Source organism: Prorops nasuta, unplaced genomic scaffold (assembly GCF_024137725.1).
Source record: "Prorops nasuta isolate Cenicafe-Biocafe unplaced genomic scaffold, Cenicafe_Pnas_1.2 PNAS00204, whole genome shotgun sequence".
NCBI classification, from domain to species: Eukaryota; Metazoa; Arthropoda; class Insecta; order Hymenoptera; family Bethylidae; genus Prorops; species Prorops nasuta.
Window position 1 is genome coordinate 17,801 of NW_027117000.1, and position 14,448 is coordinate 32,248.

At 38.6% G+C, this 14,448-nt stretch overlaps 3 protein-coding genes across 4 annotated transcripts; all 3 read left to right on the forward strand.

Annotated features, from left to right (window-relative positions):
• The first annotated feature begins 358 nt into the window (after positions 1-358).
• On the forward strand, positions 359-3,496 carry LOC136785227 (WD repeat-containing protein 43-like). The gene is made up of 6 exons (XM_066746249.1): positions 359-614; positions 862-1,356; positions 1,433-1,880; positions 1,973-2,282; positions 2,367-2,614; positions 2,709-3,496. The coding sequence occupies exons 1-6, from the start codon at positions 420-422 to the stop codon at positions 2,888-2,890; spliced, it is 1,878 nt and encodes a 625-aa protein (XP_066602346.1). The 5' UTR covers positions 359-419; the 3' UTR covers positions 2,891-3,496.
• A 2,021-nt stretch (positions 3,497-5,517) lies between these two features.
• LOC136785221 (uncharacterized) lies at positions 5,518-10,823 on the forward strand. Its single transcript, XM_066746241.1, has 12 exons — positions 5,518-5,751; positions 5,810-6,143; positions 6,215-6,633; positions 6,700-7,369; positions 7,452-7,986; positions 8,066-8,119; positions 8,266-8,355; positions 8,408-8,639; positions 8,735-9,472; positions 9,537-9,850; positions 9,961-10,313; positions 10,371-10,823. Exons 1-12 carry the CDS (start codon positions 5,518-5,520, stop codon positions 10,781-10,783), a joined length of 4,386 nt encoding a protein of 1,461 aa, XP_066602338.1. The 3' UTR covers positions 10,784-10,823.
• A 707-nt stretch (positions 10,824-11,530) lies between these two features.
• Positions 11,531-14,130, forward strand: LOC136785224 (hexamerin-like). 2 transcript variants are annotated; one of them, XM_066746245.1, is made up of 6 exons: positions 11,531-11,764; positions 11,831-12,167; positions 12,301-12,710; positions 12,803-13,119; positions 13,192-13,544; positions 13,613-14,130. In XM_066746245.1, the coding sequence occupies exons 1-6, from the start codon at positions 11,549-11,551 to the stop codon at positions 14,014-14,016; spliced, it is 2,037 nt and encodes a 678-aa protein (XP_066602342.1). In that variant the 5' UTR covers positions 11,531-11,548; the 3' UTR covers positions 14,017-14,130. The 2 variants fall into 2 exon arrangements, with proteins under 2 accessions (XP_066602342.1, XP_066602343.1); XM_066746246.1 differs by having other exon boundaries at positions 12,313-12,710.
• The last annotated feature ends 318 nt before the right edge of the window (positions 14,131-14,448 follow it).

The window sequence follows — 14,448 nt, forward strand, 5'->3', positions numbered from 1 at the left end:
AAAAAAAAAATCACCCTCATTTACTATACATTGTATAGGGACCGTGCACATCAACACAATGATAGAGAAGTGTCAATGTGTAACTATATACGTATAAATAAATTACACTCAAAAACTGCGAAAATTGACCGATAGTTTGCGCTGATAGTATGCACATACACCAATACACATTCTCATCTCACTATCATTGTGTTGATGTGCACGGTCCCTATACATGTTGGCCGTGTTCCAGAATTCACTGCCAGTACCAGTACTGCGGATATCATTATCTTTGTCAAGAATGAAGCATTGAAAGAAGACAGAAGGATATTCGTAGTACTGTCAGTGAATTTTGAAACACGGTCAACGTAAGAATAATTCAAAATGGCAGAGTTGGCAATGCTAGTTCCATCTGGGAAGAAAAATAGAAAAAAACCAAAATGGCGAGTGCGGGATGCTCGGCATTTTCCTCGGACGGACAATACCTCGCTTATTGTGGAAATGACGGAAAGTTGAAGATTTATGAGACCGCGACTGACAGGCTAAAGCAAGAATATACACCTAATCTTCATTTATCGTCACCATGCAGTGTCTTATGTTGGATTTCTGTCAGCCAACAATCTACCAGCATAGCGGTACGCCATGTGCTCCCCTATTACTCCCTTTTCCTTTTTATCCTCACTTTTAAGTATTTTAGAAATGGCACCAGTAATGTTGACTATAATATTAGCTATATTTCCGATAGTCAAGCTTCATTAAAAAATATTTATTATTTCATAAAAAATATCAATCAAATATTTTGAGCTTTATAGGCTAGGAAAATTAAAATTTCTATGTATATGGTATAGTAATGTATTTACAGTTAATTCGCTATTTTTTCAGCCTTCACCATGGAAAAAATTAAAGAAAAAGTCATCAGACGAAACAGACTCAAAAGGCATTGTTGCAATGGGCTCTGTAAATGGAACAATTATTTTATATGATACAACATCAGCAACTGTTAGTAATCAATTAGAAAATGGTCATGTTGCTGGAGTTACAGCCATCACATGGTCTCCTGGTAGTAGTCTTTTCACAGCTGCTGATGATCATCAAATTGTTGAATGGAATATTCAAGAAAATGGCATAAAGTGTAAATGGAAATCAGGAAAAGGAAAAGTAACAGCTTTAGCTATTGTACTAGATGGGAAATCACTGATATCAGCAGAGAGAAAAATTAAATGGTGGAATTTAGATACTAAGGAATTGATACGTACATTCACAGGCCATGCCTATCAAGTGACAACTTTAAATCCAATAAGAATAAATAGTACAACTTCTTATATAGTTAGTGGGGCTCAGAATGAAGGCTATTTATGTATATGGGCTTTAAATGATGTAAGTTCAATAAATTCTCATACTTTTCAATTCTTAACTTCCATCATCTTGAAGAATATCATTATGAATGTTTCAGCAAAAAATTGACAAGACTTCAGCAGCAACATTGTCCATCCAGGATGATCCATTATCAGTTTCAGTTCTTATAACTAAAGAATCACAAGTATTGGTGATGAGCATTACCAGGCTTGGGCAAGCATTAGTTTTTAAATACCAGCCTAATGGACATTGTGCAAAGCCTTTAAAACCAGCTCTAAATATTGCTGTGGCATCAGACTCATGTCAAAAGGGAGATATTCAGCAAATTCCCATTCTTGTAGGAAAATTAATGGAGGATGAGAGTATACTGCTAGCTTATGGCTCGTACCTAAATGTAACATTTGAGAAAGTTGTACCTGATTTTTCAGAAAAAATTCAATGCTTAATTAGGTCAGAAGCAAAAAAAGGAAAAGATAAAAAAGATGAAAGTATATTAAAAGTTAAAACAATCGTTACTGATGATAATGTAGAGTATTTAGCACCAGGTAATATAATTGTAATTATAAAATATACTTTATGATGTTTTACATTACCTTATTCAGTGCATGTTTTAATCTATTAATTCCAATTTCTTTAGGAGTAGGAGAGACCCCATTGAAAAGGAACAGAGCAAATAATGCCAAATCACAGCTTCTACTAAAAGATAGATTAGAAAATCTCAGTTTAAATTCAGAGGGAACTACAACAGGAGATACACCTACAAAAGGAAAAAATATGGCACAATTATTATTGCAAGGTCTAAATAGTAAAGACAAGTCCATTTTAACAAGCGTATTATTCACGAAGAATGAAAATGTTATTAGAAATACGGTATTGAAACTACCATTTCAAGCAATAATACCGTTACTAAGGGAACTTACTACAATGTTGCAAGGCAAAACATACCCGTGAGTCATTGATCGGCAATGTAATATTTTATTTTTCATAATCATTGCAAAACAACATTCGTATTACTGAAAAATCTGTTGCAGGAGTCAAATTGCTGTTATATGGCTCCGTAATTTAATTTCGGCGCACGCAGCTCATCTTTTATCACATCCTGACGTAGCAGATTCGCTTAGTCCTATTTTAAGTGTAATTGATGCTAAGTTAATGCTTTTATCGGACGTTTCAAGACTAAGAGGAAAAGTCTCTCTTATAACTGGTCAAATCTCGCAATTTAAAGAAAACAACAATAAAGACATTATGCAGGAAAGCTTACTTGTATACCAAGATCCAGGTATTAATATCAGTAATCTACTAACAAATAACAGACCGTTACTTGATTTGATTAAAGAAATTATTTTTCCTTAACTTCTTATTTCTTTTTTTAGATTCGTCAGATGAAGGCACGAATATGGGAGACACAGATATCGGTAGTGAATCGGATGAAAACTGGGAAGAAATTTCAGATCAAGGAGAGAACAATGAACAGGCCGATGAAGAAATCACAAGCATAAAATCAGGAGATAATGAAGACAACGACGATGATGATGCTGCTTCAATGTGCAGTTAAATTATTTTTCTATACGCTAGTATAGTACTAATACAAAAACAGTGAAGTGAGAATATGTAGTAATGCATATGCATACTAACAGCGTTATCTATCGGTAACATTTAGCATTTTTGGGAGTACGTTTTCCTATACATATATTGCAATACAATCTCCCTACATTATGATTGTATTTGTACTTTACTAGCGTATAGTTTATATGTAACATATCTTTTTTAACATATGAGCATCATAGTTTGTTCTGTCGGAACTTCTTTTGTTTTAATATTTTCCATTTTAAAGCAAATCGTCTAGTTTATGTTGATGAAGTATAATGAAACGGGGGAAAGCTGTGTAAACCGACTTGTGGTATTACTTGCAATTATAGACGATTTATTTTTGCAAAAAAGATTGAACCCCTAATGAAAGTTAAGAGAGGAAATATTTTTAAAGATATACATATATATATTTGTAAAAATAATTGTATAATTACCTATTACATACAAACCTCCATTCTTTCATTGAATTTAAAGATTATACTTCTTTCCTTTGTAGCAGTGTATAATTTTTCAATGGATGCTTTTTTAATATCCTATTCTGTTAAACATTTTTTACCTCATTAAATAACTATACGACTGAAAATTTGATTTATCTTAATCACACAATGGATTTATCTTCTTCGAATACCTCATTTCATTACACCATGACGAAATTTGGAATTCTCATGAGCATTTCAGAGTTAAGACTACAACACTTGCAATCGGAAATTAAGAATGCAGCGGATGAAATTAATCAGCTTCGAAATAACTCCAATTTGCCAAAGAAGAATATTCATTTGATTAACCTTGATCAGAAACTCACCGATACAGTGAATGCTGGAAGAGTATATCCTTTGGTCTTCTGTCATTAAAATATTTTTATTTTAGTGCAGAGTCAAAAGAAAAAATATAGTTTTACAGGCAGCATGGCTCGGACCGTTTATATACCTGATAGATAACTTAAAACGAAGTCCAGTGTCAAAAAAGAAGAAAATTCAACAACACGATGTAAACCATATTCCAGCTTTTGAAGTAACTTTGCCGAGTAAAGGCGGGGAAAAGACTGAAGTCTTCTCAATTTTGGAGAAAATTTGTGTGCGTAAATACTTATCTGTCTACTTAGAGTGCGAATCTTCTTTAACAAAAAAAGGAAATAATTATTATATTTTTAAAAAATGTATGTTACTATAGAAATGTCGCAGAACTCCATGTGAAAAATCACCCAAAAAAATATTAAAAATTCTAACACGACCTGGCACTAAGCTTTATATTCATCAAACTACCACAATTTGCGAAGAAATTGATGAATAAATTCGGAACAGGGTGTGTATGCGAAAAGAAATATAAAAATGGGCAAGAATATAGCACGAATATTCTTACAATAGCTGTAAGTATCAAACTAACGAAATTAATGTCAGCTATAGAATGAAGGAATACTCGTGTAGCAATTCTACTGAATGAACAGCAAATATGTACAGTCTATTACCCGACGGGCAAAATCCAAGTGTAAATTAATTGCAGTTATTTTGCAAGAGAGAATTCTATCTGCATTTCACAGATACACGCCACTTAATTAACTGAAAATATTAATTCAACGGCAAGAATAATGATACTTCGTAATTCGTGAAATCGCACGAATTATCTTATAATTTTTTTTCTCTAAAACTCTCGACATTGTAATTATGACAAATAAAAGGCAAGTTTATAACAGAGAGGTAGATCTGAAACTTTTCCAAATATATGCGATATCCCTTAGCTTAAAAAAATCGATTAATACAATCTGCACATAATGCATACGGACATGTGATAAATTTGGTTGAAGTCCCTATCGACAAGAATTGTTTTAAGAACTAGTTCTGTAATAAGATCAATTTCTCCTATAACATATGATTCATATTAATTTTTAATTGATAAGATGGAGTAGTAGAGTAAAATCGCTTTGAAGTGCAGGTGACGTTGTCGAAATGAAAAAATAGCTGTTAATACACGTTTTATCTGAAAGAAAAAAGAGGAGGGTAGGATAAAAATGCATATCGTAAAGCAAACGGTTAGTAACGATTAAGACAAAAAAGGGGATGTATGCTTTAATTTCTCGTTACGAGACATCGTTATCTTGTTTTTGTGAAATTAATCTTTCTTGCACCATGTTTCTTAACGAATTGAAATAATGAAATTTGCGATTATGAGTCGACCTTCGAGATATATTCATTAGTTAGAAGTTTAAGAACAAGGTACGCACAGGTAAAGTTGGTTTTTGAAAGGACCGATCTAAAGGGGAAGAGGTAGGTGATTTGTGGGGTGCAAACAGGTGTGTCAAAGTAATAGAATTGAAAGAATTAAAAAAGTAGAGGGGAAAGATTGTAAGTAAAGAGCGCTTATTGGCTAAAATTTGCAGTATGATGCCAGATAACTTGGCGTGTAAGATTTGGAGGAGGGGGAGGCACACGACCAAAAGTAGCAAGGTCAAAGGTGACTCGAAGATTAAAGGGAAAAGAGAGTGGTATAAAAGAGAGCGGTTTGCAGAATTGAAGCATCGTCCTCTCCCGCTTGGTTGGGGCAAATTCGATCAGCAGCTGGGTTCGAAACTGTGAAAGAACACATCGGTCTGCCAAGATGATGAAGGAAATCCTTCTTCTGGCTCTGACGGGCTTCTGCCTGATCCAGGCCAGCAGCAACCACCAGGGCTTCTTCAACACCTACACCGCTGACATGGAGTTCCTCCACAAACAGAAGAAAATCTACGAGCTGCTCTTCTACGTGAAGCAGGGTGCCCTTACCGACATGGAATTCTACGACATTGGTCGCAACTATGACATCGAGAGCAACATTGACATGTACACTGACAAGGTAAAATTAATGTTTGCTCCACTCTTCATCAGTCTCTACATAATTGCGTTTCTTTTAGACGATCGTACAATACTTCCTGAAATGGTACCACAGCAACAGCATGCTGAGCCGTGATGCCATCTATTCCCACTACTACGAGGACCATCGAGAGGAAATGTTGTCCCTCTTCAAACTCTTCTACTACGCCAAGGACTTCCAAACCTTCTACAAGACAGCTTGCTGGGCTCGATGCTACCTTAATGATGGAGTATTCGTGAACGCCTTCACCATTGCCGTGTTGTACCGTCCAGACTGCAAATACATTCGTTTGCCAGCCATTTACGAAATCTATCCCAACCAATTCTTCGACTCCAATGTCATTCAGGAAGCCCACCGTATTCAAATGACTCGTGGTGCGATTTCATCCTCGCTCAATCCTCATAATTGGTGTTTCTTCTTTTACAAACTCTTGATATCCTTGTAGGTTTGGCTACCACCGGAATCGATAACACCGACAGCTACATGATCTACGCCAATTACACTGGCCATTATGTGCAGCCCTATTACGACGAAGAATACAAATTGGATTATTACATGGAAGATGTCAGCCTTAACGCTTACTACTACTACTTCCGTACGGTATTCCCATTCTACCTGAACAGCAAGGAGTATAACATCCCCAAGGAATTCCGTGGAGACTTCTACTACTACTTCCACCAACAGCTCATGGCTCGTTACTACTTGGAACGTTTCTCCAACGATCTCGGTGAAATCGAATACCTCGACTGGTACAAGCCCCTCTACCCTGGATACTACTCCACTCTCATGTACGGAAATGGAATCGTGATGCCACAGCGTGAACGTTACTCCAACATTCCATACTACAAATACAAGTACCTGAAGGTAAGAAAATCACAATTATTCAAAGGAACATTGTTTCACTAGCATTGAATTTTGCAACATTCACAGGACATTGAAAGCTACGAATTCCGCATCTACAACGCCATCGACTCAGGTTTCGTATACGACTACAGTGGCAAGCAGTACAACATCTACACACCCGAAGGTTTGAATATCCTGGCCAATCTGATTGAAGGAAACGCTGACTCTTGCAACGCCAGATACTACGGAATGTACGATGCACTTGCCAGAGACATCCTTGGTTTCAACTATGACTACTCCCAGAAGGACAAGGTCATCCCAAGCGCACTCCAATACTACAGCACCAGCATGAGGGACCCAGCATTCTACAGGCTCTACAACAAAATCTTGGGATACTTCTATAGATACAAATACTATATGCCTTCATATACTCACGACGAGCTGGCCTTCCCAGGAGTTAAGTTTGAATCCGTCAACGTCGACAAGCTCCAGACTTACTTCGACTACTGCGACACCTTCATCAACAATGGCGTATACGTAGAGAACTTCAAGGAAGGCTCATCCCTCCGCATCAAGGCACGTCGTTACTGCCTCAACTACAAGCCATTCACGTACCGTTTCAACATCAACTCCGAAAAAGAGACCAAGGCCGTCGTTAGGATCTTCTTGGGACCTGCATTCGACAAATACAACGATTACTCTTACCTTCGCAAATACTACAAATACTTCGTACAACTGGATCAGTTCATTGTTCCACGTAAGTTTCCCTTCCAAAGTCTTACACTTTTACTTTTTTCCTATGACATCGATTAACCATTTTTTCTATATTTTTCTTGCAGTTAAGACTGGTCTCAACAACTTTGAACGCCGCAGCACAGACTCCATTTACACCATGCCAGACATGCTCTCCAGCGACCTCTACTACAAGAAACTCATCAAGGCAGTCAGCGGTAGCGAACCCTTCACATACTACGACAAGATGTATGGATTCCCACAGCGTCTCTACTTGCCCAAGGGTAAACCCGAAGGAATGCGCTTCAAACTCTTCTTCTACGTCACTCCATTGGACGAATCGAAATTGGTCACCTACGAGCTTCCAATCTTCGGCAAATACTTCTATGATGGAAAGCCTTTCGGCTATCCATTCGACAGGCCGATCTACCCATGGAAATTCTTCGTGCCCAACATGTTCTTCAAGGACGTGTACATTTACCACAACAAGGAAGGAGTATATTACCAGAACGACAAATTCTACCCAGGAGAGAAATACTACGATGACAAATACTACGGTGGCAAGACCTATGAAAACAAATACTACAGCGACAAATTCTACGACAAGAGCTACTACAACTACGAGAAGCAAGGCAACTTCTGAGCCCTTTCCTTCTGCTCTACACAATGATTTCCCCCCACGACAAGTTTTATATATAACATTTCCGCAAATCTTACACAGCTTTGAATCTTTTTCTGTACCATACATAACGATGACTGATAGAGAAGAGCAAAGGCTTCTCAAATAAAGAACGCTCTGCAACTAACACTTTCTTTTTTCTCTCTTCCTTCTTTATCCTGTAAGAATAAAATCTCATATTAATCACGCGACAAGAAATGAAATACGAGGATCTTACTCACATTTAATTTCGCGATTAAAAGCTCGATGTCAAAAGGGCCAATGCAAAGATTATCTTACTTTGACCCTTGGCAAAATATCTCATCGAGCACAGATATCAAGGAGCGGTGGAGGTATAAATACAATTTTGGATCGAAAATTTCCAAAAGTCTTCTGAAGTTGAAGCTCGAAGATGCCGAAGTTACTTCTGCTGGGAGTATCAGTGGTGATACTGGCAAATGTTTGCCAATCCACGCATTTGCCAACTTACACAGCAGACAAGGGTTACCTGCAAAAACAGAAAAGTATATACGAGTTGTTCTGGCATGTGGACCAGCCCACCCTGTACCATCCGGAGCTCTACCAAACGGCCAAGTCCTTTAGCATCGAGGATAACGCATCCTCATTCAACAATAAGGTGAGTAATCTTCATTGGTATTAGTGTAAATAGTGCGAAACGTAATGCGAATGGAGAGTGCATTTCACGCTGGATGACTTCTCAATCATTGGCAGGAAGTCGTGCAAGAATTTCTTCAACGATGGAAGTATGGAATGCTGCCAAGAGGTCGACTTTTCTCGATGATGCATCGGGAGCTTCGCGATGAAGCTATGATTGTTTTCCGTCTCTTCTATTACGCCAAGGACTTTGATACGTTCTATAGAACGGCTGTTTGGGCTCGTTTCAATATCAACGAGCAGATGTACTTGTACACCCTGTATGTGGCTGTTCTTCATCGTCCGGATACTAAATACATCTATTTACCTCCGCTCTACGAAGTTTTTCCGAATTTCTTCTTCAATGATGAAGTAATGCACAACGCATACCGTATGCAGATGCAAACTGATGTTAAGGATGCTCGTTTCGTCCAAGCCAATTACACTGGATGGTACCTTGCCAGTGAGGAGAAACAACACTATCACCAACTCGCTTACTTTACTGAAGACTTAAGTCTCAACTCCTTCTACTTTTGGTTCAATCACGAATATCCCTACTGGATGAGCACCTCGGAATTTAAATTTCCTGAAGTCAACGCCCGTGGTGAAGTGTACTTGTTTGGGCACAAGCAATTACTCGTACGTTATCAATTGGAACGATTGTCCCACGATCTTGGTGATATCCCAGCTCTTGACTGGCACGATCTATCTAAGACTGCAGAATATCACCCATACATGCATCATTATAACGGTCTCCCGTTTCCAATTCGCGAAAACCATCCGATAATCCCTGATTACCTCATGCAATACTTAGAGGTAAGTAATTCACGAAAATCCTATTGTGCACTCTGTAAAAAAAAGATTTGTAATATTAATATAGCAATTGGAGGATGTTCATCATCGAATAGCAAATGCTATTGACTCTGGTTACATTCTGGATCACACTGGGAAACAGATGGATATTTACAAAGAATTCTCTTACCTTGGTAACATCATCGAGGGTAACGCTGATAGTTATAATCAAAGATTCTACAAGAGCTTTGATCGTCTGTTGAGAAGAATTTTTGGTTTCGGTGGAAAGCCAATTTCCAAGTACCAGACGATACCAAGTGCCCTTGAAATTTACTGCACTAGTATGAGGGACCCTATGTTCTACAGCATCTACAAGAAAATCATTGACTCCTACTATCTTCAGTGAGCACTCCTTTTGATATTCTTAAAAAATCGTATATTGCGGATAGTAAATTTAATATTATAGTTTCTGACATTGCCTTAGTGTATATGTATCGCTATTATATTCCCAGGTATAAAAAGAATCTTCCGAGTTACACCCACGATCAGCTGGCATTCCCAGGGGTCAAAGTTGAATCGGTGACGGTGGATAAGCTCGTTACTTATTTTGATGAGTTCCAGTCGATGCTGAGCAACGGGATCCCTGTTCACGATCATATCGAGGCACGATCAAAGTTGATCATGGCACGACAGAATCGTTTGAATCACAAACCATTCAGTTACCACATCAGCTTAAACAGTGATAAAGATCAAAAAGCTGTGATTCGTATTTTCTTGGGTCCAAAGTATGACGTGCACGGCCACGAGCTAGACATTGCCGAACATTACATGAATTTCCTCCAGCTTGATCAGTGGATGGTCGATTGTAAGTGATGGGAAACCTGTAATTTAAGAGCAAGATTTAATTTTGTTGCATTTGCAGTAAAAATTGGTAAAAACAAAATCGAGCGTAGCAGCCATGAATCGACATATGCAATGGACGATGAGATGCCAAGTGATGTTCTCTATGAAAAAATTGTCAAGGCTCTTGATGGAGGCGAGAGCTTCAGTTATAACCATCAACATTACGGATTTCCACAACGTCTGATGTTACCTATTGGTAAAAAGGAGGGTATGCCCTTCAAATTGTTCGTCATCGTCTCAATCTTTAATGAGAATCATTCTGTGAAGTTTGAATCTCCCATTTGGGGAGAAACTCTGGTGGATGGCAGTTCTCTCGGTTATCCTTTCGACAGGCCAGTCTACTCCTACAACTTTACCCAATCCAATATGTACTTTAAAGATGTCTTGATTTATCACAAAAATCTCGACGAGCAAGCCTCTAGATCCTTGTAAGAAGAATGGATATCCTCAAATTTTATTTTTCTTTTACCTTGTGTACTCTTCAATAAAGATATATCCTTAATTACAGCTGAGAGTATTCAATTTTTTTATTCTCTAGAAAGAAAAGAAAAATGTATTTTTATGTTCTATTATAATACACCAATTTATAATAATCAAAACTTTCTTTAAGGAGAGGGGGAAAAGAGGATGGGACATCATTAATCCGCGCGTACAAAGATTCCTCATATATCTCGGGTCACTTGCATTAAGACCTCTCTCCTTCTCTTGATTATTGAAACATAAATAATTCGATAATACTTAAGTCCGTTTAATCTCCCATTTTACGATTGTGTCGCGCATTTATCAGCCGTCTAATAAGTACAGATGTTCTTACTAGAGATTTTTCCAATGCCTAAGGCCATTTTACACACATTTACACATGACAGAGAATTAAAAATTAACGACTAATGAAGCATCGATAGAAAAGTGTGGTGAGATGGGGGAGAAAAAAATGAGGGTGGGGGGGGGGGGGGGGGGGGTTAGCAAAGCATGTATTCGATCCATATGGATTGTTATTAAACTTGTGAGATACTGGGAGGACCAAGTGATAATAAGATGGCCAAGAGAAATAACAGACGATTCACCCGAATGACCTGGCTGCGACTGATTAAGAGGAACGACGATGAATAGCAGCCCTCCTGTGCATATAAAAGTAGAGTGAGACAAGTCGAACGCGCGGATTCGATTGAGACTCGCGATCTTCGCTCGGTGACAAGAATGTTCAAGTACGTGGCCTTACTGGCCATTTTGTTCTGCGCTGTGGGCGCCGAATATAACAGCGTAAAGACCGCTGACAATGAGTTCCTCCTCAAACAGAAGAAGATCTATAATCTTCTGTACCACATATCACAGCCGAGCACAGTAAATCCTGGACTTTACAGCGAGGGACAGAGCTACAACATCGAAGCAAACATCGACTCCTATGCAGAGGGGGTAAGATCTCGTTAACGTCACTTTTCATCTATCTTGAGTGGTTCATATGCAACGATGACATTTTAGGCCGAGGTAAAAGACTTTTTGTATATGTACCAACATGGATTCTTACCACGCGGTGAAGTCTTTTCAGTCTATTATCCAAAGCTCTTGGATCAGTCCTATGCGCTCTTCAAATTGTTCTATTATGCCAAAGACTTTGACACCTTCTACAAAACGGCATTGTGGGCTCGTGCTTACATAAATGAAGGACAATTCTGTTATGCCCTTTACAACGCCGTACTATTCCGTCCGGACACCAAATACATTCAGTTACCACCGCCCTACGAGATGTATCCTTATGCGTTCTTCAATTCAGAGGTCCTCGAGAAAGCTCACCATGCCAAACTGTTTGGAAAATTAGGTAAGTTTAATTAACGTCATATGTTTTAATTTTAAGCAGGCAACACTTGTTATTATTACTCAAGGAATTAATAACGCTGAATTGCCGTAGAAAATTGTAATAGTTCTTAATGATTTGCTATACATTCATCTAGATACTAACAAAGCTGGTGGCTTTGAGACTTACATCATCCCAGCCAACTATTCCGGCTGGTACCTTACTCGAGAATACGACCTTGAACACAAACTCAATTACTTGACAGAGGATATTGGCTGGAATGCTTACTACTTCTTCTTCAGAATGCAGTATCCCTTCTGGTTAGAGGGAGACAAATATAATCTTCCTAAATACCGTGGTGAGGAATACCTTTACGGTCACAAGCAGATCCTAACTCGATATTTCCTGGAAAGATACGCAAATGACATTCCCAAAGTGGAATTTTTCGATTGGAATAAGGAATTCTATCCTGGATATTATCCAAGCCTGACCTATCACAATGGTCTGCCTTTCCCTCAAAGACCACACTACAGTACCTTCCCATATTACAAATTCATATACATGAAGGTATGATTCCTGAAGGCAAACAGCCCAAATAGTGTTATCAATTATTTTTATGAGTAATGTTCATAAATATTACTTGGTATCTCTGTACGTAGGAAATTCAAGATATGGAGAACCGAATATCCAGTGCTATCGACGTTGGCTACGTTGTGGACTCCAATGGCAAATTTATCAACATTTACACTCCAGAAGGTCTTAACATTCTTGGTAACTTGATCGAAGGGAATAAAGATTCTTGCAATAAAAACTTCTATGGTAGCATCGACAACTTTGGCAGGAAAATTCTTGGATTCAATTTGGATCCATCCACACCTTACCAGATTGCTCCTAGTGCTCTTGAGAGCTTCATGACTTCCATGAGGGACCCCGCCATCTACAGACTCTACAAAAAAATTTATTATTATTATTACAAGTGAGTACCGTTACAAATAATATTACCATCACGCCTGTTCTTTTAACTCTTTGTCTTTATGATGCTTCGCAGATACAAGCTCCACGAGAAACCATACACGAAAGACGAGATAATCTATCCTGACATCAAGATCGAATCATTCGCTGTGGACAAGCTAACTACTTACTTCGATTACTTCGATGCATCCATCAGTAATGGCCTGGCAGTGGATAGTGAAAAAGAAGCCGAGAACTTCCTCGTGAAGATCCGACAATACCGTCTCAACCACAAACCTTTCAACTTCCACATTAGCGTGAATTCCGAAAAAGCCACCAAGGCCACCATTCGCATGTTCATTGGTCCCAAATTCGATATTCATCGCAAGCTTCTCGATTTTTCAGACAGTTTTAAATACTTCTACGAAATTGACAACTTCATAGTCGATTGTAAGTTCAATGTTGATATCTTCTCTTACTCTTATTACTATTAATCGATGTTTTTGTCCAACCATCAGTGAACGTGGGATCAAACAAAATCGAGAGGAGCAGCCACGACTGTTTCTTCGTGACACCTGATCCTGAGCCCAGCGAGCTGTTCTACAAGAAAATAGAAAAGGCGTTGGATGGCTCGGACACTCTCAATTATAACGAGCGAGTCTTCGGCTTCCCAGAAAGACTGCTACTGCCAAAGGGTAAAAAGGAAGGAATGCCGTTCCAGATATTCCTGTACATAAGCCCAGTGGATGAAGTTGTACAGTACTCATCCAGAGTCTTCGGTGAATACAAATTCGACAAGAAACCGTTCGGATTCCCGTTAGATAGGCCGGCTGGCAAGTACTACTTTGACGGACCAAACATGCTCTTCAAGGACATCCTCATATACCACAAGGACGAGACCGATATCAACGTTACGTATTAAGAAGAATCTCATGTCGAGAGTTTACAATAAATTCTTATCTTCTTTAAGAACATTCTATCCTAAATCCTTCTCACCTGGTGTGCTAGATACGTAACGCCAAACTCGTTGTATCTATACTAGCATGATACCGTTAGTCAGATGGCTGCACGCTTTTGTTTATTTTTTACTAGCGTTCTGCCTCGTGTGAATTCGAGAACATTCGGGATGCATATCCGGATAATTCAGTGTGTAGCGTGCTGCAGTTGGTCAAGGCCGCTAAGTCTCTCAGTCCAGCTGGTTCAGGTTCAACCAGTCCAACCCAGTCCAGGCTAGGTCCCCAGGAATGTAGGACATTGACCTCTGCCTAACCTGGAGCATTGGCGTAGCCCTCGAAAACCTGAAATATTTTCCTTTAACTTTAGTTCAAAATAGAATCTTTTGTTCAATGAAGGA

Excerpts from the sequence above, each read along its gene's own strand:
- LOC136785224 (XM_066746245.1), top strand. The coding sequence starts at position 11,549 with ATGTTCAAGTACGTGGCCTTACTGGCCATTTTGTTCTGCGCTGTGGGC. Across the intron at positions 11,765-11,830 it reads TCGACTCCTATGCAGAGGGG|GCCGAGGTAAAAGACTTTTT; the intron begins GTAAGATCTCGT and ends ATGACATTTTAG. Across the intron at positions 13,120-13,191 it reads ATTTATTATTATTATTACAA|ATACAAGCTCCACGAGAAAC; the intron begins GTGAGTACCGTT and ends GATGCTTCGCAG.
- LOC136785227 (XM_066746249.1), top strand. The coding sequence starts at position 420 with ATGGCGAGTGCGGGATGCTCGGCATTTTCCTCGGACGGACAATACCTC. Across the intron at positions 1,357-1,432 it reads GTATATGGGCTTTAAATGAT|CAAAAAATTGACAAGACTTC; the intron begins GTAAGTTCAATA and ends TGAATGTTTCAG. Across the intron at positions 2,615-2,708 it reads ACTTGTATACCAAGATCCAG|ATTCGTCAGATGAAGGCACG; the intron begins GTATTAATATCA and ends TTCTTTTTTTAG.
- LOC136785221 (XM_066746241.1), top strand. The coding sequence starts at position 5,518 with ATGATGAAGGAAATCCTTCTTCTGGCTCTGACGGGCTTCTGCCTGATC. Across the intron at positions 8,640-8,734 it reads CATCCTCATTCAACAATAAG|GAAGTCGTGCAAGAATTTCT; the intron begins GTGAGTAATCTT and ends AATCATTGGCAG. Across the intron at positions 10,314-10,370 it reads TGATCAGTGGATGGTCGATT|TAAAAATTGGTAAAAACAAA; the intron begins GTAAGTGATGGG and ends TTGCATTTGCAG.